The sequence below is a fragment of the Taudactylus pleione genome, unplaced genomic scaffold (genome assembly GCF_031769625.1).
Source record: "Taudactylus pleione unplaced genomic scaffold, aTauple2 ptg000026l, whole genome shotgun sequence".
NCBI lineage: Eukaryota > Metazoa > Chordata > Amphibia > Anura > Myobatrachidae > Taudactylus > Taudactylus pleione.
The window spans coordinates 36610332-36635508 of NW_028284428.1; the positions used below are offsets into that span (position 1 = coordinate 36610332).

General features: G+C 41.5%; 1 protein-coding gene across 1 annotated transcript in view; it reads right to left on the reverse strand.

The window, feature by feature from the left end:
* Positions 1–698: 698 nt before the first annotated feature.
* RPGR (retinitis pigmentosa GTPase regulator) overlaps positions 699–25177 on the reverse strand; it is a 131952-nt gene continuing 107473 nt past the window's right edge. The window contains exons 14-17 of the mRNA XM_088451688.1: positions 11034–11201; positions 4246–4297; positions 2698–2777; positions 699–2283 (exon numbers count right to left, since the gene is read on the reverse strand). Coding sequence (XP_088307814.1) covers positions 2044–2283; positions 2698–2777; positions 4246–4297; positions 11034–11201 — 540 coding nt within the window. The 3' untranslated portion in view covers positions 699–2043. The remainder of the gene's footprint in view (positions 2284–2697; positions 2778–4245; positions 4298–11033; positions 11202–25177) is intronic.

A 25177-nucleotide genomic window follows, 5' to 3' on the forward strand; every position in this document is an offset into this window, starting at 1 on the left:
GGGGCGTATTTATAATGGGTGCAGAGTGTGCGGTGCACACGGGCCCCTGGATCCAGGGGGAGCCCGCACTGCACACCCTGCAACCATACTTTCTTTTTATACTTGCCTCTCCAAATTCTTACGGAGTAGTGTTACACAAAACGCCTGAAAAATGGCCAGTGACCTGCGCATGCGCAGTAGACTCCGGGCACACTCTACTATAATGCCTGGAGTCTACTGCTGCTGTTAGTTCACTGACGGCAGCAAGGGAGAGAGGAGGGGACCCTGGAACACGGTCCCCCTCCTCTCTGAATATGCTCCTGATACAGTATGTGTGTCTGTCTTTCAAAAAAGCCTGTGATTACCCTCTCACAAATTAGATATGGAGCAAGATGGCTCAGCAGCCAGTAATTTAGTAGCTTAGTAGTGTCTGCTCACAGCTCAACTCTGAAGCCAAAATCAAGCTGTCAGCTGAACGCACGCCTATCATGCATCCTCTCATGGAAGAAGCGCTCAGTGAGGAAACCTGTTCTTTTTCATTGAGTGGATTGTGCATAAGACAAATGGCACTTTATCTTTTAGAACATTGATTTTTTGATTTTAGAACATGCACACATGTTGATATTTATGTGTTTTTCACCTTGCCATTATATTTTACTTTGCATAATAAATAATGCATAAAATAAGCTTGCATATTAGACTGCAATCTTAGACACAAAACTTGTACACTTTATTTCTGTAGCAGCGCACATCACAGTTCCATGCCATTTTATTAAATATTCATAACATATTATTCAAACCATAACTTATTGAAGGTGATTACAAAATTCAATGTACATTCATTTATTTTTTTTAAACCAAAACGCACGTAAATAAAAAAATATATATATCTTAGTTTCACAACACTGGACAGTTGAAGGCCACAGGGATAAAATATACTCATTAACACATTTTAATTATGTATTATGAATCTAGTGCAGTCACAATAGCATGCATACAAAATTATAAACATATGTTGTTGTTTAGAAGTATTTAAAGTTATAAAGTCTCCCGCAAGATGTGAGGAGCACAAGACTATGTACAATATACATTAATATATGCAGTGGTTTAACCATAAAAACACCAACAAAACCGTTAGATCGGTTTACCGGAATAAATTAAAATGAAAACCAAAAAAAAAAGTATTCATTTTCTATATACTTACATAGATAGTGTAAATGAACAGGGGACACAAAGCATGATGTAGTAAAGCCAATATGAAACAAGAAATAACTTTCATCAATATCTGAATAAAAGCATAATGTAGAAACAGCGCTCATCTGATACAATGTCCTGGACTTGTGAGAGATCCTGATCACAGAGGAATGAACCTCCAAACAAATGAGAAACATATATGGTATAGTATGTTCATAAAATCAACACACTTGTAACGGCATCTCCCAAAGCGTACCATTAACATTGGAGCAAAGGCTCAAGAAATGTTTTTGTATTCCAAAATCCAATAACACTTCTAAAGACCATCAGCAGTAACCAGCGAATCCAAGAGCAGGACATCATCGTTATCACCAAGTGTACAGTATATGCATGCACATATATACATACATACATATGTACATGCATATACAAACAAGAGGATTGTTTACTGCAATAAAGTGCAATATATATTCAGCTGTCACCTCCCATTGTTGTAAACAGTAGTGGTGTTCTCAGGCGATACACTTCACATCAGCGACACCAAGTTAATTTCTCTTCGTAAAAATGAACTTTGAATATTTATAGTTGTCTTGAATCACAGAGTTTCTTTTTGTCTTCAAAATAAAGTGTTGTAGGTTTCAAGACGATTATTATAACAACGTCCTTGTGATGTGAATTAGCAGGTGAAAAATTTTGGAAATATAGAAACTTCTTGTTTCAAAATTCTTAATTTGTGTAGGTCAGTGTCTCTGCCTGTTATGACAGTATCCCTGTACAGGACAATATTGGCAAACGGTCTCTGTCTATTGTTTGTATAAACATCAGTGGAACCACGGGTTGCTTACACGTTTATTAGCGGATAGGTAGCTCTCATAGCAGTGTACAAGTGCTGGACTTAGACTTTTTGTCTTGCTTGTCCAGTCCAGCGTCTGTGAGTTCGTGATTAGACTGCTCAGTAGCATTGGGCTTTTCCTGACCCTTATTCTGATTTTCATCTTTGCTCTCTTTGGGTTTGGTCTTTTCTCTGCCATTTTCTTTTGAAGTATCTACATCTTCGTTTCCTTGCAGTGACTTTTGACTTGTCGTTGACCGTCTTTTAAACAGTGATATCTGGAAATAAACATCAAAAGTGATAATGTACATTGTCTGAGTCTTATTTCTTAACCAGCATATACAAGGTTAATATGATTTTATGTCTCTGAGAATATGGCATTAATTTAAATACTATTATTTTTGAGACGGAAAATTAACAGAACAACAATGAATGCATGAAAGTGAATTATTGGCAGAATAAAAATGCAACAGGCTGGCTGCTGTGTGAGAGTTAGATAAACATAATAGTGTATAAATGTTTTATTGCAATGTACTAACAACATGCTTAAATACTATACATTCTAAAATCAAAACTACAATTTAGATTATTTTGCTTTTTTTACTCTTTTGTCTTCTGCAAATTTATACAAATATTGACATTAATAAGAATAATGATTTTTCTAATTTAAACTGACAATTGATTACACTCACTCTTGTTTTCTCAAGGAATGTAGCTCTGCCTGTATTTTCTGGAGAATTGGCCTCATTAACACTTTTTGGACGTTCGACATCTGAAAGTAAAGCCATTTGAGAAGGTAAGCAATGTAACTCAGGCTTTCTCCTGGTAAATAATTCAGTATCCTCTCTAGTAACACATGGGAAGGTTATACTAACCAGTTACCACATATTTATTTCCCTAGAGCCTCAGTCATCTACCTCTGGTACATGTATAATTGTCTGCATTAAGCTTACTCAAATCACTATTCTTTAATGTACAGATGTGTACAGCTACATCTTTGCGCACAAAGCAAAGTACGCCACGCATGGCATGATGCGTGTGTCCACGAGCATATACACGCACTGCGTTTTGGAGCCGCGCCTCCATAGGAATGCACAGTACAATCGCAGTGCGCGCCATAGCACATCATAGCGTATGCTGCTGTGGGTAATCACATGGTGCGATGTGTGCGCACATTTGTATCGCGATCGGCAAAGATGTAGCAGTACACATCTGTATATGTGATGCCGGTATGAATCACTCACTCCCCTTTCCACATTTGCTCCTGTCACATGCAGGTTTATCCTCTTTTTGGTGATCAAATTAATAAAACAGGTTTCTAGCTGAAATAATGTGCAACAGCTGTTAATATTATTAATGGATACATGTTCCCAGCCACATTCTGCAGGACCATGTGTAAACAGGTTTCAAGAATGAATAGGTGCATTCCAATGCATATTACATTTATGTTATACTAGCTGTAGTACCCGGCAATGCCAGGGCAAGTCCGTGACCAAACGTCGTCAGAATGAAATTCAAAAGGGATTTTGTATGCGAACATCTGAGTGACATTTAAAGTAATATTAGCTACAAACATTGTGGATTTTACTACGTGTAGCTACTTTCCGAATTTCTGTGATAAGCATTTCCAGACTTACTTACCGCTGTGCAAACCTTTGAATCGATTGACTTGGCAATTGGCATAGGAATACAGTACAGGCCGGGTTAGAACATAGGCTGTGTTTTCCCATACCTCCCCCCTCACATTCACATTTTTTAGGTACTGGCATACAACTCCAATGTGCATGCACGGCAATAAACCCACTTCACAGAGCACATAGTAGAGATTCTCCATTCCGAAGTACTGTGGTGTTTTGTATGTATAGGTCAGTAATTGTACGTGTAGCATGAAATGTGCATTCTTTTTCAAGTGAGCTATTCTGGGTCACACGTGAATGCCCGCGTGACTGGTAGCTCTACAATTCTCCCTATTATGTGCTCTGCGTAGCGGATTCCTTGCCGCACATGCGTGTATGCCAGTACATAAAAAACGTGAATGTCGGTGGGAGATATGGGAAAATACAGCCTGTGTTCTAACCCAGACTGTAAATTATTGTTATGCTAATTGTCAAGTGAGTCGATTCAAAGGTTTGGCCGTGATTGAGCAACAACATTTTTAGATAATTTTCTAAAAACAATTTCTCTTTTCACTGCTATTAACATTACACACACACAATGGTAATTAAATAGCCATTACATACCTTTATCCATTTGTTTGTTTGTAACACTCTGTTGTTGGTTCATTTTTGTGGCCTAAGAAAGAGAAATCTTAGTTCCATTATTTAATTTTTGAATTTCAAGCAGCTCTGTTTAAGAACAACTGTTTTTAAAAATCTTGAAGCATATAGACCTTCACAACATTTACTCTGATAAACCACTAAGGATCTCAAAGGATATATATTTATTATTGTTATCCTTTACTTTGTTATATTTTGTATATGATTTCCTATTTTCCATATGGTCACTAGCTCAACTCCTGGGATCAGTGATGGCAACAGGGGGCCCTCCAAGCCTTCACTAACAGCCTCCAGTCTCCTTCCTACTTTGTTGTCATGATTGTTGGTTATAACTTATAATGCTTGTTTAAAAAAAAATGTAATGCTTGTTTAAAAGGCCTACAGACATGTTATTATAGATAGGTGTCTATTTAATCAAATAAATATATGAATTTAACTTGCCACTGAGAGTAAATGTGCGGCCCCTTTGAAGGTAAGAGATGCCCAGTTTTGCCCCCTTACTGATTCAGGTTGCCTATCACTGCCTTGGATGCAAAGTGCTATAGGGACTCGCCACTCTGTAGTTATCCCAAAACTAATAATAGCGAGTCACACCCACCCTGCAGTCAATGGGTTACACTGCACACTGAGCCTGATTCAGAGACTTACGCCAATGCAATCGCAGCTGCGATTTCACAAGGAACTCAACTGTGAAAATATGCTGTTTCCAAAGCTTACCCAAGCATAGGGACGCCCCACTGCTGCTTTCTCATATCCGTCCCACAATGTACAACAGCGCAAACATCTGTAACATTGGCGCACATCAGGCATGTAAGTCAAGTCTGACCAGACGCAAACGCTGCAGCTCCCTTGAAACGCAGAGAGCTCTCCTGCTTCGAAGGAGATCGCAGTGGCTAATGTATGCACGCCCATGAAATGGCGTTTTTCTAAACACCCCCGTTACCACCCACAAACGCTGACTACCTGTCACTCACTTTGTGAGTGCTTCCTGTGTACGGGATTAATTGCAAAGCAATCATTCGCACATGCACAATATCAAACATCGCTCATTCTGCAAAAATATCGGCATTGTGTCAGTCTCTGAATCAGGCTCTGTGACTGGTTGGATTATTCTCAGTACAGCAGCTTCAGAAAGTCACATGATATCAGAGTGAACACAAGTGCAAACCCTAGGCAACAAGCAATAAAATGCCAGCTATAGGGAGATGCTCTTTCAGAATAACTTGGGGGTATCCTTTACTAAAATGGGGAGAGGACCGTGTTTCAAAAGAGGATGTACCTGGCTACCTACTGGCTGCTGATCAGTAGGCAATAAATAAAACTAAAGTAGACAGAAAAAGAGGGGATGCTCTAAGGGGTCAATTTAATTAGCCATGAGGCGGACGAGTTGCCATTGTAACGGCACAGCCACTAGCCCCCCTCGCGGCTTGGTCTCACCTCAGACTCTTGGATTTTTGTATGCAGCCCTATCCAGATGCGGAACGCTATGTAACGGTATCACAGCCGCTGACACTGTAACAGAGCCGTAACTAGACTTTTTGGTGCCCTGTGGCAGAAAGAGCATTGGCGCCCCCTAATTTTTCAAAGGGACATAATGCACCCAAAAAAGGGGAATGGCCTCATGGGGAAGGGCCAGGGAACAGATAGGGGAGGGCAGGAGATGCTGGGGATGAAATAAGAGGAAGTTACAAGTGAGAATGATAATAAGCATAATTTTGACAGGCCCAAACAACGCCCCATGATCTGTACTACCCTAGCTACGGCCCTGCACTGTAATGTAGTATTTCACATGCAGATACACTCGCAGTCGCACACAGAAAATAGGCATGCTGCATTTTAAGTAGCAGAAGCTGATTATGCTTCCTATTCGTATCCCTCTGCAAATAAGACACATTTGAAGGTAAAAAGTCGCACAAACAGATGCTTGGCGCTACCAAGTCGCACGGCACTCACACGTTATGTTTAATGTGACTTGTAGTGCACGGAGATAAGATGTATGTGGACACATCTGTATCGAACGGCCCATTAGTGTGTATAGCTTTCCAATCGTCCTAGTGTGTCCCCAGCATTAGAGAGCACATATCTCATCTCTCTGGCTTAAATGGAAGTCCCTTTCATTAAACAAGGTAGATATAGTTCACAGGAACTGGAAAAGTGCAGCACTGACTTTGGTTTATCTTTCTTATGCTCCTGCTTTTATTTATAAATGCTCTGAAGTTATAATGTGTATTAATGTCATATTTTATGTTATTAAAATCATTCTATATTAATTGAATTGAGGGTACTGAGTTTCAGTGCTGTGAACTATATCTATCTTTTCCAGTTCCTTGTGAATTCTATTGGAAGTCTTGACACAACTCCCCACAGCTGCATGACCGGTTCTTTATTTATTTATTATATTTAATTACATATTAGCACCTATACAAAGGGGTTTCTATTGGTATATGTCCTATCAATAAACAAACTTGTTTCTGTTTAGCTTAGTTATTATTGGATAAATGTTAAAGTAGGTATAATAAGGGAAAAGCTTAGGTCTCAACCATCTCCCCATAAAATGTAGAGCACACTTCTTTTAAAGAGAAGAGTCCTTGATTTTTTTTTTAGGATGCCTTTTTTTTTTTTTTTTAAAGTTTTTACAGAAACCTGTGACGTCATCGGCTTGAGCCGGGGACAAAGCGGGACCCAGAAGCTGAGCTGAGAGGCGGCAGACACACCGGGTGGGAGACCATGGATATATAAGGTAGGATTATTAGTACACTTTTGTATGTCCTGATGACGAGTTGACATTAAACTCGAAACGTTGACCCAGTGACCTGTATTTTGTTTTGTGTGTGTGTGCGGTACTACATAAAATTATTATCTTAATAGTAACAGGGTTAGAAAGGTCTCCCAAATTCATGGTTTCAGTGAGCACAAAGCCCTAATCTATACCAATAAATATTTAATGGGGTGAAATATGATGTTGAACAAAGTAACAAATGTATTGCCCCTGGAGCAAAAAAAATAAAATAATTTTTCAAGACCTAATATACAAAATATATTCCAATCAATGCTAAGAAATGTTATTATGTTATACCAGAGTATGTTGAACTGCTGGCTTCAGAGGAAAAAAGGCTAAAGCTCTTATAAAAGATAATATAGAAAAAATAAGCCAGTGCTATTACACTGTGGAATAGGAGGCCTATTTATACAATAATATTTGCGGCATATCTCCCACAAACTCTTGTTTTCAGGGGGTACCCTCAAATATTAATATTAAATATCCCATAGAATGTAACATGCAGGGACCACAGCAGATGTCGCCGATATGTACAGCGGTCCCTCTATTTCCGACAGCAGAAATAAGGTTCTATAGGGACAGCAAGGCTTTCAGATTTTAATGCCATTTTCAAATGGCATTAGCTGCTGTAGCCTTGGGGCTACACTTTCTCCCTGGCAATGGCCTTTAACATATGCGGGGTAGCCCTGCGGGGTCCCAAAAGAGATGTGAAGTGATTGCTAAGGCGATCATGTCATCTTCGGGACCCCACAGCGCTTTTCAAGTTACTCACCTTCTGACCACAACTTTGAGAAATGCGCCAGTGCGATGAAATGCATTAGGATGAGACGATCTTACACAATGGCATTTATACTAGCTTCAGAAGCTAGTCTATCGAAGGACATTATTATCCACTGTATCAGATTCCATTTTTATTGGGATTAAAGCAGATTTGTGAGCGATTAACGGCACGGTCTCTGGACATCACAGAGGACCATACTTCCAGCAAGGAGACAGAGTCCCACAAGGCTGCCAGGCATGCACACAGTACCCTCCAGTAATGATTCCCCTAATGAATACATAACAACTGTTTTCATCAGTGGAACTTTATTTTTATGCAAGGTCATTACACTGACCACATAAAATATGCTTCTACTCATTGTGGAACTTTTAAATTGAAGGACTGTAGTCGATTACATTGATATATAAAGGTCCTGAATTTTCATCACTGTCTGCTCATTATGAAGCCATTAATTATCAGTATATTGTGGTGTCATTTTATTCATGTTTATCTATGTAATAAATATGCATAAAACATGTATAATGTTTTTTTTTAATTTTCTATAGTGAAATATGGTCCCCAAAAATGCACATTCCTTATTGCGTACTGCGGCAATTTGGAATGATTTCTTTCTCCTATCAGTCCGGGGCTCCTATGTGGCGGTTTTTCTAAGTCTCGGCAACATGCACAAGAGTTTCAGCATAAGCACATGTGGAAGTGTAGGCTAATAGGGAGGTATTATAGCAACCCCCCCCCCCTTCCCCTGAAAAAAAAAAAAAAGCAAAACATGTAGCCCACATATAGACTAAAGTAGTGGTTCCCAAATTCAGTCCTGAAGACACCAAAACAGACTAAGTTTAAGAATATCCATGGTTAAGCACAGATGGTCAAATCAAATTCACTGGGGTATTAATTAAGCCATCTGTACTCAAGCATGGATATCCTTAAATCCTGGACTGTTAGGCTGCCTTGAGGACCGAGTTTGGGAACCACTGGGTTAAAGTGACTAACACATCTCAAGGTGAGATTGGCTAATGGGATCAAGCACGGAACAGCTAGCAGGGAGCATGTAATAACATAGTTAATACGCTCCTATGCTTCCATTTCAGTTGGAATGTTTCTATGACATGGATACCTTGCAAATATTACATATCCACACAAATTCCTGCATAAGTATTGTATAATAAAACCACATCAAGTTATAACTGTAGAGTAATATCAAACCTGCCGCCTGCCCCCATATGTTAAGCAACAGTTAGACACACTGGGCGATGGAAGTATTATTATAGTCACTGGGGCTCATGTAGAAAATGGAAGTGTAATATGCCAAAGAACAAAGGAGGATTTTGTCTGGTTTGCAGAGCTGGAAGAATGGCAAGTCATGTTCACTCTCACACTATGTGATAGCAGTGGTATATGGGCCTGATTCTGATGTGGATGGATTTAGCTTTGCTGCTGCATCTTTAGACGCAGCAGCGATGCTAACATATGCAAAGCCAGGAGGAGACGTCTGTAGTAGAAAAAAAGGCCCCTCCTGCATGCTTCAGCGATCCGCCGCTGATTCCGAGTGTGTACATCAGCCATATGAGTAACCCCCAGGTTACGCAGGATGGCCGGTGTTTTCACGCTGACGGGGCCATGAAGTCTGTGCTGGCAGTTGCAGACCCTGGTCTTGGCCCTCCCACAAAACGGAGTTGGACCCAGTTTCCGCCCCCTTCCCGTTCCCAAATGGCCGCAGCCAGAGCAATCACTCAGGACCCGCTCTGCACATGCACAGAATGGGTCCCAGACGCCTGTTGCATATGTACGTAAACCATCAGGTTTGCATACAAATCTAAATCAGGCCCTATGTGCCAGATTGAGGAAAGGTGACAGACACGCACCTGGTGTACACACTAGCAGGTGTGACTGAACAGTGGTAGTAGGAAATGCTAAAGTTACAGTACATCATTTGCATACATTATTTTACTTTAATGAAGTATCATATACATAAGACGGCCCGTGTCTGGACAGTTTTATTAATACACAGTAAGTTACATTTACCATGTAACCTGCTATTAAATACAGACGCAAATACAACATATTAATCAAGTTCAATTAATACAAACATTCGTTCTTCCCCTTTAAAAAAATCAAATGGGAATTTGCTTCCTGATGTGGACTGCTTGGAAATCTGAATCTGAAATATTATAATGCAAACAGATGATAGCAAGCACACGAAAAACAATCAGAAGCTGCTGACGATATTCATCATCATTGCGTACTTTGTACCAGGTGTGCAGCACCCTGGAGGCATACACCTATTGACAGGTGCTTACAATATGTGTCTTTTTTATGGTTTACAAGGAACGCATTTGCGTGAACACAACCTTATTGTTCTCAAGGCCACCTCAGCATTTCCAGACCTGGGCTATTTGTACCGGGCACCACTCTCCGCTCCTCTGGCTGTTTTTGGCCAATGCTCTCTATGCAGAAAATTGAATAATCTCAAAATGCAATAGAATCTACATTGGCGTAGGTACATAAGACATGTTTGTGAGCATTTGCCGTAAAAAAAGAAGGAAAAGTTTTGCCAAAAAAATTTATAAATGGTTTACGCCTACCTCTCTATATTACTATCTGTAACATACCAACATATTTCTTCATGGGCTGTTTTGTTGGTGTATGAACTATTTACGACCATTTTGAACTGAAACAAAACATATAGGGGTAAATTTACTAAGTGAGCGTTTTTAAAAGTGGAGATGTTGCCCATAGCAACCAATTAGATTCTAGCTATTAGGTGTTCATTAAATGTTAAGTAGAATCTGATTGATTGTTATGGGCAACATCTTCAATTCTAAAAACTCTCTCCTTAGTAAATTTACCCCATAGGGACTGATTCTCATTTGGGAGAAATGCAAAAATAAAAAGGAATCAAGTTCGCACTTTAGCAAGACCATGTTGCACTGCTCTGTGGGAGAGATATAAAATGGGCAGAGAGATTGAGATTTGGGAAGGGTGTACCCTAGCACAAGTATAAATTACAGGGTAAAAAGAAAGCAGTCTAGCATTTGTAGGTTATGTGCAAAAGCAGTCAGTATTTATCCTGCCTGCAAAATGATATATATATTTACCCTCCTTGCATTGCAACATGGTTTGTACAGGGCAAAGTTACTGCTTTTTTTTTGCTACCAACTCCGAATCAGCCCCAGAGAGGAGGACGTGACATACCTCTTCTGTTGGTGTCACGGGTGTATCAGGTTTGCTTTCCTGTGTATTTGGTTCATTCTTTTCTGCTGCTGGATTATCTGTATCATCTTCATCCTCTTCTTCATCCACTTCTCCATCTTCCTCTTCATCCTCCTCCTCCTCCTCCTGAGACTCTTCATCATTATTAGTCTCCAAAGAAATAAAAAAAGAACATTGTGAAATCACTGATTAATGTTCCAATCCCATTCAGCTCAATGTCATGCCACAAGGGTACCTGACTGCCTCCTGATGTCTGGACATTTCAGTTTGTTATTATATTTTGCTGCTATCAAAACACATTGTTGAAATTGTTAAATGTAAAAAGAGCAAAAGGAAGATAAATACATGGGTACATACTATGGGCATAGAACTGTGGTGGACATGAGGTTTCTTGGCATAGGGATCAGGCTGTTACAATGGTAATGTCGCTGCATATGGTGGTCATGTGGGATCCAGTCAGGAAGCCAACGGTCGAAATGCCGACCGCCGGCTTCCCGTCTGTCAAATCCCGGCAGGGTACTAAAGACAGGCGTCGAACTGTATGGGAGGATAGGGCAACTTATGACGGACAAAGTTATGTAATGATAGATGTAGGACTGTGTAAAGCACAATGCTTTTACATGGGGTGTATATGATGGAAGTGCGGCTCAGGAGGCATAGGTCTTATTTACAAGCCCTCCACCACATAAATCATAAAAAATGTACCCAAGAAGTTGGACAGCACGGTTTGAGAGCAGAATGCTGCTATACTGCTAGGGCCAGGTCACAAGTGTTTTAGAAGTAGACACATTTCTGATCAGGAAACAGAAGCATTGTAGAGGTGTGTAGTAATAAAGTGAGTAAGGAATGTTTGGGGTTTTTTTTATTAGGTTTTGAAACAGACAAAATCAAAGCGAGATTTCCATAAGTATGATAGATACATAAAAGAGAACACCTGTATATAAAAGCAGTAATCAGACAGGAAACAGCAGTAAACAAGTTATCATGGGCTTCTAAAACACTTAAGGCAGAAAACATGACTAAACACATGAGAGGAGACATGAGGAGGAAGGGGAGAGGGAAGAAAGGATAAAGGGAAAAGTAAGACACCTAGTGTATCTACGAGCAATTCAGAACATTCAAACTACAAAGGGCTGAGAGACAAAGTGTTGGAGGCACTCATGCATTAGCTGCCTTATACGTCGAGGAGGACTTAAAATCCAACCAAGAACAGGCTGAGGGCCTGATTCAGAGCCGGACGCTCTGACCAGAGCGCTCGCTCTGAATCAGGGCCCTCCTCCATTAAAATGGAGCGTCCTCCTGGACGCTCAAAAAGATGGTCGCGATGGTCTCGACCATCGGACTTGCGACGGAAACCCTGCGGTAGGGTTTCCCAGCCACAAGTCCTGGAGTGATTTTGGCTCTATCAGAGCCAAAATCACTCCCACTGACATCACTAGTGATGTCAGTGGGGCCGGCTTCAGACGGTAGGCGTTCCCATGGGAACGCCTCCGTCTGGCAGGCACGCCCACCAAAGGGGGCGTGCTGTCACTCACCATCGACAGCACGCCCCCTTTGGTGCGAGACCCGGAGCGACAGCTTGGCTGTCGCAGTCCGGGTCTCGCGCATGCGCACGACAGAGCTCCCTCCGTCGTGCGCATGCGCAGTGGGGAACATCGACCCACTTGCGTGCGTACTGCCGCTTGCGAGTGGGTCTGAATGACCCCCTTAGCGAAATTCACATTGCTTCTCAACTCCCAAAAGAAGGTCATCCATGGTCATGTAGAAGTCTATTCTTGTGAACCATTCCTTTAATGAATGTGTGGAATGTACCAAAATGACTGCCTTCGCGGTCAGGGGTGCCAAGAGGGAGGGGGGGGGGGGGAGAGAGTGGGTACTAATTACCCGGGTCCAGGCTTGTTGGAGGGGACCAGGTCCGCTGCCTCCCCCCACCCCCTCCCTCTTAAGTCTTACCTGTCAGCAGCCTGGATTGCAGTCGGGCTAGGGAAGCTGCTGCTGCTGTCTCCTCTGCCTGTGCGGGGGTGGGGAGTGGCCACACTGTTTGCACCCCCCTGGAAAAGCCTACCTCGATTAGGCCATGCCCCTGAATATAACCAGGGCCCAGACCCGCTCTCTACAGGCCTCTTTGCGACACTATGAAGGTATTTCAGTAGAGATCTCTTATGATGCCACAGTACCAGGGTATCATTTTAACAACTAGAGGTAACTTCACTACCTGTGATTGTTCTAGAAAGGGTTATTAGCTTCTCCTAAAAGGGGTGGAGAATTGGGCCGTCCAATGAATGCTTTTTCATGTGTTTTGACAGCAGAATTGCTAATCACTTTTATGTTACTGTGAGTAAGCCAATCCTCTCTTAACGCTGCACTTTCCTGCACAGAAAATCTCTGCAATTCCAATGTGTGTCATGTCCCGAACTAAATAGGCTGCTGGTTGTATTTTGGCTTGGGATTTTAGAAGTAAAGCAAATTATTATATTGTAATGTTTACAGTTACATACTCAATACAGCAACAAAATGTAAAAGGTAATAGCAATGACACACAGGTGCATGGGAAACACATAAATTCCCACAACATTATGTAGGTAACTTCAATTGAGTCAGATATTTTAATTACATATTTAGCAGCAATAATTGTTGTAAAGAGTACAAAAAGGGGACATATAGCTAGGCTTGCCATATCATACCTTTAATTCAGTACACATATGAATTACACAGATTCTGTGGCTGGCTGACTTCAAGTCTACATTTCACCTGGTTCTAATCAGCCACAGAACCTGTATAATTTGCATGAATCCTGAATGGAAGGGATGATATGGCAAGCCTAGCTATAGCATAACATAAAGGCAATTTTAAAAAAGATGGAAGCTTTTAGCACTCAAACATCCACTTGGCAGATCGCAATGTAGTGATGTGAGAGCTGCTATCACATTACATAATTATATACAATTTAAGTACAACAATTACAAAAACATCATTTAAGTAAGTTTAACTTATCTATAAACATAAAAAGAGTATGTGTTCTGTTTCAATTGGAAATTGTAACACCCACTGAAGAAATATATGGGGTATGCATATTAACGTCTACAGCATCTTTATGTGGTGCTTTTTTTTTTATAAGGTTCCACCATGAGCCGTAAATTGGGGTGTGTGAAAGGTGCAACATGGCACCTGTATTTGGCTTGCAGGGTGTCTGGTACATCACCCTGTAGAGTCGCCCAGAGCCCACTACTCTTCTTCCTGGTCCAAGCGGAACTTCCCCCTCAGCGTGATGTTATGACATCACATGTTTGAGGAGTGGGACCAGCACAGGGCAGAAAATCACCCTGCTATGGCACTGGTTCCACCTATGAATGGCACATTTTGGCATCCTGGGCTTGTTCTTTTCTAACAACATTGTCTGTGGTAAATAAATATCTAAAGTGATTATGAATAAATATAAAACAGACTTTGGAGCAGCTGTGTAAAGTCCAGTGACACCAGTAATTCGGTCTTATCAGGAATTTTATTTAAATAATGCAATTAAACTGTTTGGGCAATAGAATTATAAACATGCCACTTAAGCAGCTTGTTTAAACATAACAATATCCGCACGGTAAAAATGCATGTAGCATTAAAACAGTGTTGGTATACTACCGCCGGCATTCTGGTGTCTACAGTCACTGTTGACTGTAGACCGAGTGTATGCATCACCTTAAAGTGTATCCATCATGTGCAGCGAGTGGAGGGAAGCCATTTAGTGGGCTGAACGAATATTTATGAGAATGTAACCTGTTTACCAAGGACCAGAATCATCACTGAAGCACAAAGTGAAAGGACACACATTGATTCAGTGTTGACTTCTTACTAAATATACTGTATTCTTAAAAACAAAAAACAATAGTGAATGATTCAACATTGTCTGTAGAGCACTGTAATAATATGATGGCACTACATAAAAGTTAAAATAATAATAATAAAAAAATGGTAGCAGTAAGACGTGAGTTAGACCATGGCAGAATTTAAGTATAATGATTACGGCCAGAAAGGGGCTTCTCTGAAAGAGGTTCCCTTTAAGGTGCGTACACACTTGCCGATATTTTGAACGACTGAACAATAACAATATCATTATCGTTCACTGCATCGGCCAGTGTGTACGCTAAAACGATGAACGATAACGACTAACGACCAACGATGTGCGCTTCTGCGGGTCGTTGGTAATTTTCGTCCGAACATGCAGATCAACCTGATGAGGGAGGGAGCCCGGCACTGAATGATATCGTTCAATGTGTGCGCTCAATGTCGACATTGAGCACACCCTTGCCGAGACACACTAGATGATATCACTCATGGAGTGAATCATCTAGTGTGTACGCACCTTTAGGGGCGTATTCAATTAGCGGCAAGACGTTTTTTCCGCCATTGACGAAAACGGCAACACCAAAAAACCAGGAGAAAAAAAAAAAAAGCAAAATCCCTATTATTAGCTAAAAATGTGTCGATTTCTTTCAGAACCCTTTGGACACCACCCCTAATGATAAATTACCGAAAAAAAATCGTAAATTGCGTACTTGGGTGAAAAAACGACTGCGCAAATTTTGGGTGAAAAAAAAAATTGTTCAAAATGATTTTAAAGTATTGGGCCTGATTTTTCGGGGGGCGGTATGGAGGCGTCAACTGTTTTAAACATCGCACACGGTAGCAGCAGGCTGTATTTTAACTGTTTTTAAAATTGCATTTTTACGACTCGAAAATATACTTGCATCCATACTGTCGTACCTCCAACTTACGTGGAATTGTAATTTCCTGGAAAAAAATAGCTTTCTATCTTTTTTCAACTATTTTTTTTTTCCCCAAAACTTTGCGCGGTCATTTTTTGCCACAGTACGCAACTTACGATTTTTTTTCTCGGTAATTTATCATTAGAGGGGGTGTCCAAAGGGTTCTGAAAGGATAACCCACATTTTTTGCTCAAAATAGGGATTTTGCTTTTTTTTTCTCTTGGTCTGGGATGGAGAAAAGACATCCGGTTTAAGTTGCTGCATGAAAATTGTGATTCCTTAGATACTATGTGGAAGCTACTAACATCATAAATTATTGAACTGCGGTCAATTAGAGACTTATGAACATGTATATAAATTTACATCAAGGTTTCTAAAGAACATTAAGTTTTATTTTATTTAACAAATGTGTCTTGATCTATTTATATTTTTCTGACATTATCATTGACTAAAAGGAGAAGCAGGGGTGTAGCTAGGGGTCCGAGTGCCCCTGGCAAAGTAAGGGCCCGCCCCCCCCCCCACCCCTCCCCCCCTACTTTTTATAGGAATAATTATACTTTTGAATTATAAAACTTAAATATTTGCAAATAAAAACAAAATTAATCAGTTCTGAAAGAACTAAAACTCTTTATGAAGCTATCTGGGGCTACTGTGAATAACAGCCACACAGGAAATGAACTACTGCACAAACTTCTTACCCTCCTGCTCATCCCCCTTACTACACTATGGGCGGTATTAAATTGTTATAGCGCGCCCAATCTCCCATCTAAAGTGACGGGAGATCGCGGGGCATTATTCAATTGTTGCAGTTTTTCACACTGATCGCGCCCATAGTGGTCGAGTTTAGCCGAATAAAGCAGCTTCCCCCGACCAGAGTGCTGGGCGCGACTGCAAAAAGTGATGTTTGGGCGCCCAAACAGGTCACTTTTCGCACATTTCAACTTGTCCCCCGCTGGGGCTGCGAGGGGCGTAACCATTGAATACCGCCCTATATGGACAAAGCTATCAGGGGCTACCCACTCCACTTACTTGGGTTGTAGATTGCTGGCAGGTCTCTGGTGGGCTGGAAGACTACTGTTCCCTTCACTGGTAAGCAGGCTGCTGGGCTCCCTGGCTGGTGCTGGTTGTTGGTTTCCCTGGCTGGCAGGCTGCTTGACTAATTAGATGCAGCATGCAGACTCAGCAAAGGGAAATAGAATCCATGTGCAGGTGGAACACACAATTCCTTTCTACTTCCCTTCCTGTGCACACACAGCAGAAGTCCAGTCACCTAACCTTACACAGGCAATCATTTGTCCAGTAGCCTGTCGTATAAAGTTTGTCCCACCCCCACCATTGGACCTCATCCAATGAGCGTGGGGTGTGGTGGACGGGTGACAGATAGGACGGAGACTGAGACAACTTCAAGTAATTTATGTTTTTAACACTTTGCTGCCAGCCAAGTTGCTGCCTGTGACTGACAGAGAGCAGACGCTGCCTTTTGCTTGTCTGCTAAATCAGTGAGCCCCGCAGCAGCAGTACACACACACGATACACAGAGCAGTCAGGGAGGAGGGAGGACGGCCTAATGGTGGGTACACACTACACGATATGCTCCCTGAGCGATATCGTGTAGTGTGTCCCAGGCAGGCTGTGCTCAATGGCGTTCATGACATTGAGCACAGCCGCTGAACGATATCATTAACGATATCGTTCAGTGCCGGGCTCTCTCCCCCATTCCCTGACATGCAGCAACCTGACGAGATCATCAGGTTGGCCTGCATGTCAGCCCGATGAACGATAATGACGAACGACCCGTGGGAACGCGCATCGTCGTCATCGTTCATCTTTTTGGGGTTAAAAATAGATGATAAAGTGGACGACTGAACGATAACGATATCGTTCAGTCGTCCACTTTATCGCCCAGTGTGTACGCACCATTAGCCTGCTCAGCTCCAGGACAGCGTGTCCTGCCACGCTGCAGTTACATTGTTTCACATTTCCCTGACATGATAGAAGAGCTAACCAGCCGAAGGCTGTGTGTGTGATAGCGCTGGATGGCGCCCCCCCATTGGCTAGCGCACGTGGAAAGTGCCATCTCAGCCAATATGTAGATATGCCCCTGAGGATAAGTTAACCTTTTTTGGTTAAAAACACCTAAACCCTCTTCCTAGTGTCATTCATTTATTAGATGCTCTCTAAAAATGTATTCATAACATGAACCTAACACGTGCATGGAAGTGTGTCATTCCATACTTATGTAGTATTATGAATAACAGTATTTAATTTTTTTTAATTGTGTTTTTTCAATTGAATTTTCACATTATAAAAAAAACCACAACAAAAATAAAACACACAAACAGATGAAAATGCACCGCAATAAGCATGAATAAGACTAATGCAAAGTATAAATGTCACAGAATTAGTAGAAGCACATACAAAATCACAGTGATAAACAAAAATAACTAGAGATGAGTGGTTCGGTTTTACTCAAGTTATGTTGAGAACTCAAAACCAGCATCATATTATGGCTATCCAGCTCTCGCTTGTTTTGGATAGCCCAAAAGATAGATCCAAACTAAATCAAACTTGCGCTATTTTGAACAGAGTCGAAACCGAACCACTCATCTCTAAAAATAACAATAAAAATGGAAGGCTTGAATATCAGGTAAAAATGTGGTTGTATATGTGAAACTGGGCGCTCCTGAGTGTAAGCAGGCTGTGTAGGGTAAAAAGTTTTCCCCAGTGGAAACCAAAATGATAAAATTTTCTAAAATGGCAGCCTTGAGAAAGAGCCTTGCGTCTCGAAATGCGTCAGCCACCTGCACTTGTGTCATCTCCTGGACTTCAAAAGCTTTTCTACAGGAGTCCCTCCCCAAAAAGCAACTGGAGCCACTGCAGGGCAACCCGGGTACCCTGCAGCATAACACCCGCTGCCTCCACAGCACTCTTCGTGTAGGATCTCCTGAATATTGTCATAAATAATTTTGTGACAGACCATAATATGGTTTTTTATGCATGTTTTTACATTGCATGCACTTTATCATATACAGGCTGATAAACCCGAATCACATGCGGAAGGAACCGCCCCCCCCCCCCCCCCCCTATTTTTTCTGCGATCAATTGATCACTGAACTGAAGATCTTGGACTCGATATATGCACTGTTTCTTTTTGTGAATGATATATTTTTTATCTACGTTTTATTTTATTTTAAAACATTTCTTATTTAATAAATGCTTATGTTTTAGGTCTAATCATCACGGAATACGTGAGCTTCATTTTGCTATTGGTTGTATCTGAGTAGTGCCTATGTACAGGTAACAATCTATTTTAGAAAATTTTGAATATCAGGTAGTCTAAACAGATACATACTGTATAGACACAAAGAGTAGGCTCCTCAGAGAGAAGGGAGGGGAGAGGGTAAAGAAAAAACAAGAGTGGTGAGGAGGTATTTAATAGATATAGGGCAGCTATATTAGAAAAAGAGGACGTGATACTCTTGTGTAGTGGTTAGCATTACCGCCTCATAGCACTGAGCTAATGAGCATGTATGTTCTCCCTGTGGGTTTCCTCTGGGTACTCTGGTTTCCTCGACCATCAGTGCACGCTAGTGAATCAGGCCCCTAGTACACAACAAGCGTACTAAGATGCAAAATTGAAGAAAAAGTAGTAAACAGAGAGAAAAAAAGTACACAATCTAGGGTAAAAAAGAGGAAAAGATAGGTTCGATATGGGCCATGCAAGCTTATGCATTTTTTTCTGTGACTAATGCCTTTGCAACAAATAACTATTCCTTAGTACCTATAATGCATACTAAGACGCAAAATTGAGTAAAAAGTATGCAGCATGAAAATTGTGCGAAAAGGATAGGTGTATGAGGAGGACACATCTGTACATGTGTGTGTACATCTGGAAGGCAGAGCCGTAACTAGACTTTTTGGTGCCCTGTGCCAGAAAAAGCATTGGCGCCCCCCCTTATTTTTTAAGTAGGGAGATAACACACCTGAAAAAAGGCCACGGCCTCATGGGGAAGGGCCAGGGAAGAGATAGGGGAGGCCAGGAGATGGATAAAAGAAGAGGAAGCTACAAGTGAGAATGATAATAAACAGAAACTTGACAGGCTCGAACAGTACCCCCTGCCCTGCGGTGCCCTGTGCCATGGCACTGGTCGCACTACCCTAGTTACGGCCCTGCTGGTAGGTAATATAGATTGTATGTTCTCCACTGGTGCGACGACTGATGAGACTGACTATATATGCCAGGAATATGTATGCGCAATATAAATAACTTCGTAAATAATAAATAAAATACTCTGTAAAACGCATGGGTACAATTTATTCTGTAAAAGAGAAATGTATTTGTAAATTTATTGTTGTACAACTGTTCTTCCACAAAAACATGAATGCCTGAATTGAATCATTGGCAAAGTGAGAGAGGTGGAGAGGGGAGCGGGTGAAATGGACAGAATACAGGAGCAGAGCATAAGAAAGTAGAGGGGCAGAGGTTTGTTTCACTAACTGATTGGCATGCTTCCCCTAAAGATCCATGTTTGTACCTCCAAGTTTCCTAATCCTAGGTAAGAAATTACTCATTAGTGGGACAGTGGTTACATGTAATAATGTCCACAAATTCCTCTTTACAATAAAGCTGGGTACACACTATACTATCAATTGCACAATATATTGTTAGGACGCGGTTTGGATCGCTATATCGTACAAATTGTATAGAGTGTGTGCCCAATCAGTCGTTTCAGGCCATTGTTCATTGAAATGTCCCATCCCTTGTGCTGCACATCAGATGGGGCGATTCCTCGGCCAATGCGGTGCTATAACATGCAGCATGTAAAGATACATTGCGCCGTCATACGGCGGATCGTGTAGTGCTGGGTCACACCGACGTAAGATGCGTACCCAGTGTAATAATCAAGCAGTGTTTAAAAACTTGAAACTGTGTGAGCCACAGGGTGCAGGCATCACGTCGCTTCTTGATCAACTATCAGCTGGCAGGACAGCTCCTCTCCTCTTCCCGCAGGGGATGGTCACCAGAATAAATAATTGTGATGTCAGACGTCTCATTCCGACTTACCCCAGCAACAGCAGAGGAGGAGGGGCTCCCCTCCAGCCGGACCTCCCCCGATAGTTCCGCCCCTGACAATAAGGCACCTTTTACGGTTACCCCTCCCTTTCGAACTTCCCCATGTATACAAACAGGGGGACAACAGGTGAAGGTGAAGATCATTAATAGCACTGATGCCTGTTTAAACCTGCCCAGGGGGAAAAAGTGTACAGCAGAAGCACTGCTGAACCACACAGGACACTACACTGCAGTATAATTGGACATTATTAACTACTCTCTATGCTAAAATGTAAGGTTTGGGTGACATACTTCATAAATGGGGTTTCCACCATCCAACAACTTTATGAATTAATATGCGCAATTCTTGCAGCTTGTGTGTGTGTCCCTGAGGAAGTCTTGGTGACGCAACATACAGCGCCATACATATATAAACTTTATTTTCCTCTATAGAGGAACATGGAAAATAAATACCACATTGAAAGATGAATTACACATCACTTGCAAATAATAAACTTGTATAGGTTTATTTGCATGGAATAAGAACATTAATACAAACTAGTGAAAAACAAACAAAAAAAATCTAAACACAAATAGATACATATATACAAGAATAATAACAGCAAGGCAGACACATGAAGGAAACAGATATAGAGATAAATAGATACCAAATGAAATAAAGGCATGCAAATGGAATTCATACATAGCACCATTTGGAAGTTTACTTGAAGCCATATGAAAAGAGACCAATGAAAAGATAAATTAATACAGTTGAATATATGGCATTACTGCTAATTAGTGTGTTCGTACTGTGGCTTAATAAGAAAATAATCAGCACTGCCATAGGAAAGTGAAGAGAAATGGAGAGCATTATGGCCTTAAGGATTTCTAAGAGGCGACTGGAATTAGTGAAAAAACTGTAAACTTTTACCAGTAACAATTATTCACCTGGTTAATATGGTAGGAGATGGATACTGAAATAAGAAGGAAGGAAGGAGAAAGGGGCTAGGTGGTGGTGGTATTACATTACAGCACTGTAGAAGAGATTCATTAAAGAGGAGAAGGATGAGAATCCATCAATAAATAAATCGATTCATAGAAAAAAAAAAAAATTATATATATATATATATATATATATATATATATATGAATGATTTATTTATATGTAATTTCACTGCCCCATTAAAAAAAGAAAACAAGTTCCTAAAAGTGTGTAAGTATTCTTACAGCATACACATAATAAGCATTGCCAATAACCTTGTCTTGTGGGATACGAGATATATTGTTCACAGAGAGGAAAGAAATACCATATTCTTGCAATGATTACGCTCAAAACTGGTAACATGGAGTCTTAGGGACTGGGGGCCTGATTCAGAACCAGATGCTCTGACAGAGCACTCGCTCTGAATCAGGAAAGTCCTTCTGTTTTTTTTTTTTTAGAGCAGCCTCCAAAAAAACTAAGAAATCACACGTACATAAGTATTCACAACCTTTGCTCAATACTTTGTTGATGCACCTTTGGCAGCAATTACAGCCTCAAGTCTTTTTGAATATGGTGCCACAAGCTTGACACACCTATCTTTGGGCAGTTTCACCCATTCCTCTTTGCATCACCTCTCAAGCTCCATCAGGTTGGATGGGAAGTGTTAGTGCACAGCCATTTTCAGATCTCTCCAGAGATAATAATAATAACAATTTTATTTATATAGCGCTTTTCTCCTAAAGGACTCAAAGTGCTTTACATTTGCCTTTACAGTACAAAATAAGCTTAAACAAGGGACATTAGTGAAATGCTTGGGTGAAGAGGTAAGTCTTGAGTCTATTTTTGAAGGATTCTAGAGTGGAGGCCTCTCGAACTGTGCGGGGAAGTGAGTTCCATAAGGTTGGAGCCCCAAAACTGAAAGCTCGACTCCCAGACAAATTCCAGGAGATTCTAGGTGCTGTTAATAGTCCTTCGTCAACAGATCGCAGTAATCGAGTGGGACGGTAAGGAATCAGAAGTTGCTTTAGGTATCTTGGGCCATGGTCATGTAGGGCTTTGAAAGTCAGTAAGCCAATCTTGAAAACAATTCGCCATCTGACAGGCAGCCAGTGAAGGGAGTAGAGAGTTTGTGTTATGTGGCTGGAACGGGGCTGGTTGGTTAATAGCCCTGCAGCTGCGTTTTGTACCAGCTGCAAGCAGTGCAATTCTTTTGCTGGGAGTCCAAGGTAGAGGGCGTTGCAGTAGTGTAGGCGTGATGATATAAATGCATGTATGACTTTAGAAAGATCTTCCGAGGGAATTAAGGCCCTCATTCAGAGGCGCTCGCAAGAGGCGAGCGCTCGTTCTGAATGAGGGCGGCCGCTTGGGTTTTTAAGTGTGGCCTCCTGGTCGCTAGCTAAGCTGTGGGTTACTACCCACAGCTTTAGCGACCAACCAGGTTGATGGTCAAGACCATCGGGGCTTACGACGAGACCCTAAGGTTGGGTCTCGGCAACCGCAAGCCCCAGGGAGCTTCCTGCTCTGATCGAGCAGGAAGCTCCACACTGACATCACTGCTGATGTCAGTGCGGCCGCCTACAAAACGGCAGGCATTCCTTATGGAACGCCTCCCTTTGTGAAACCACCCCCCGCCATGCCTACAAAACGGGCCTAGTTGTCAATCAACATCGTCAGCCGGCCCTTTTGTAGTAAGCTCCGGAGCGAGAGAATTTCTCTCTCTCACCCCAGGGCTTGCGCACGCGCAGTGCGGCCGCTGCGCGTGCGCAGGCCCTAAACATCGACCCGGTTGCGAGCGCTCAGCACTTGCGACCGGGTCTGAATGAGGGCCTAAGTGCTTGATTCTGGCAATGTTCCTCAGATGAAAGAATGAGGATTTGATTGTGGCTGATACCTGATGTTTAAGCGTCAGGCCACTATCCAGGACAACACCAAGATTCCGCACATGTTCAGTGTTTTGTAATTGTGATCCCCCAAGCGCAAGTCCTGTTGGTTGGCTATGCTGTAGCCCTGACTTGTGACCTATCATAAGAACCTCTGTTTTATCAGGGTTCAGTCGCAGCCAACTGGCACTCATCCACTCCTGAAGCTCAGCTAGGCAGCCATTTAGGGTTGTTATGGGGTCCTTTGTACCTGGAGCAAAGGATAGCAGTGGTAGACCAGGCCATGACGACTGATTATTTCACCCAATGGTAGCATGTATACTGCAAAAAGCATGGGAGATGGTATAGAACCCTGTGGGATACCGCATGAAAGTGGCACTGGTGATGAAGAGTTTACTCTAGAAGAAACTCTTTGTGACCTGCCGGTCAGAAATTATTTGAACCAGCTAAGGACTGTGCCATCCAGTCCACAGACATTTTTCAGGCGCTCAATTAGAATCCCGTGGTCCACAGTATCAAATACTGCTGAGAGATCCAGAAGGATTAAGATTGAACAATCACCTCTGTCTCTTGCCATCAGAAGATCATTAAGCACACATACTAGTGCTATTTCAGTGCTATGTACAAACGGATTCAAGTCTGGGCCACTCAAGGGCATTCACAGAGTTGTCCTGAAGCTACTCTTTTGATATCTTGGTTGTGTGCTTAGGGTCGTTGTCTTGCTGAAAGATGAACCGTTGCTCCAGTCTGAGGTCAAGAGCACTCTGGACAATACATGGATTCTGCGCTTCTACATAAATATGGATTGCAATATGGCAGAGAATGAAAAGGTCAAAAACTCGATCTTAAACAATGTACATTTAATAACAAATAGAATTAAACTAGAAAAAAAAAAAAATTAAAAAAATTATATATATATATATAAATTAAAAATATTTCAGTAAAATACACACATAAAATTACAATGAATGTAAACATTTAGCAGCTGACACAATGGAAATCCAAAACAGCATGACAAATACTTAATTCAGCAGGTCAGTCCTTCAGGATGTCAGTATATATGGGTTATATTCTCCGACACGTTTCGCCACCATGGAGGCTTTTTCAAAGAGTCTCCTGCACCGCTTGCTGTCTAACTGGCTTATATATTGGCTACTTGATCCGGATCTCATTTACTTACCTATACAGGTATATTACTTACCCATACAGGAGACAATAACAGCGGCTGACTCACCACACAGAGTGACATTTCTGATACTACCCTGGAAACAGGATAGATAAATCCTTAGCAGGATTTTCAGCTGCAAGTGAAATTTTTTTCCCTAAACTAAGGTTCCAAAAGCTGACTATCTACTTTCACACAGAGACAATTCAATGAGCCTCAGTCATTATTATCCACACAAAGTTATACAGTTGTGACATTTGCAGCAGGTGCTTGAGATAAGGCTACTATA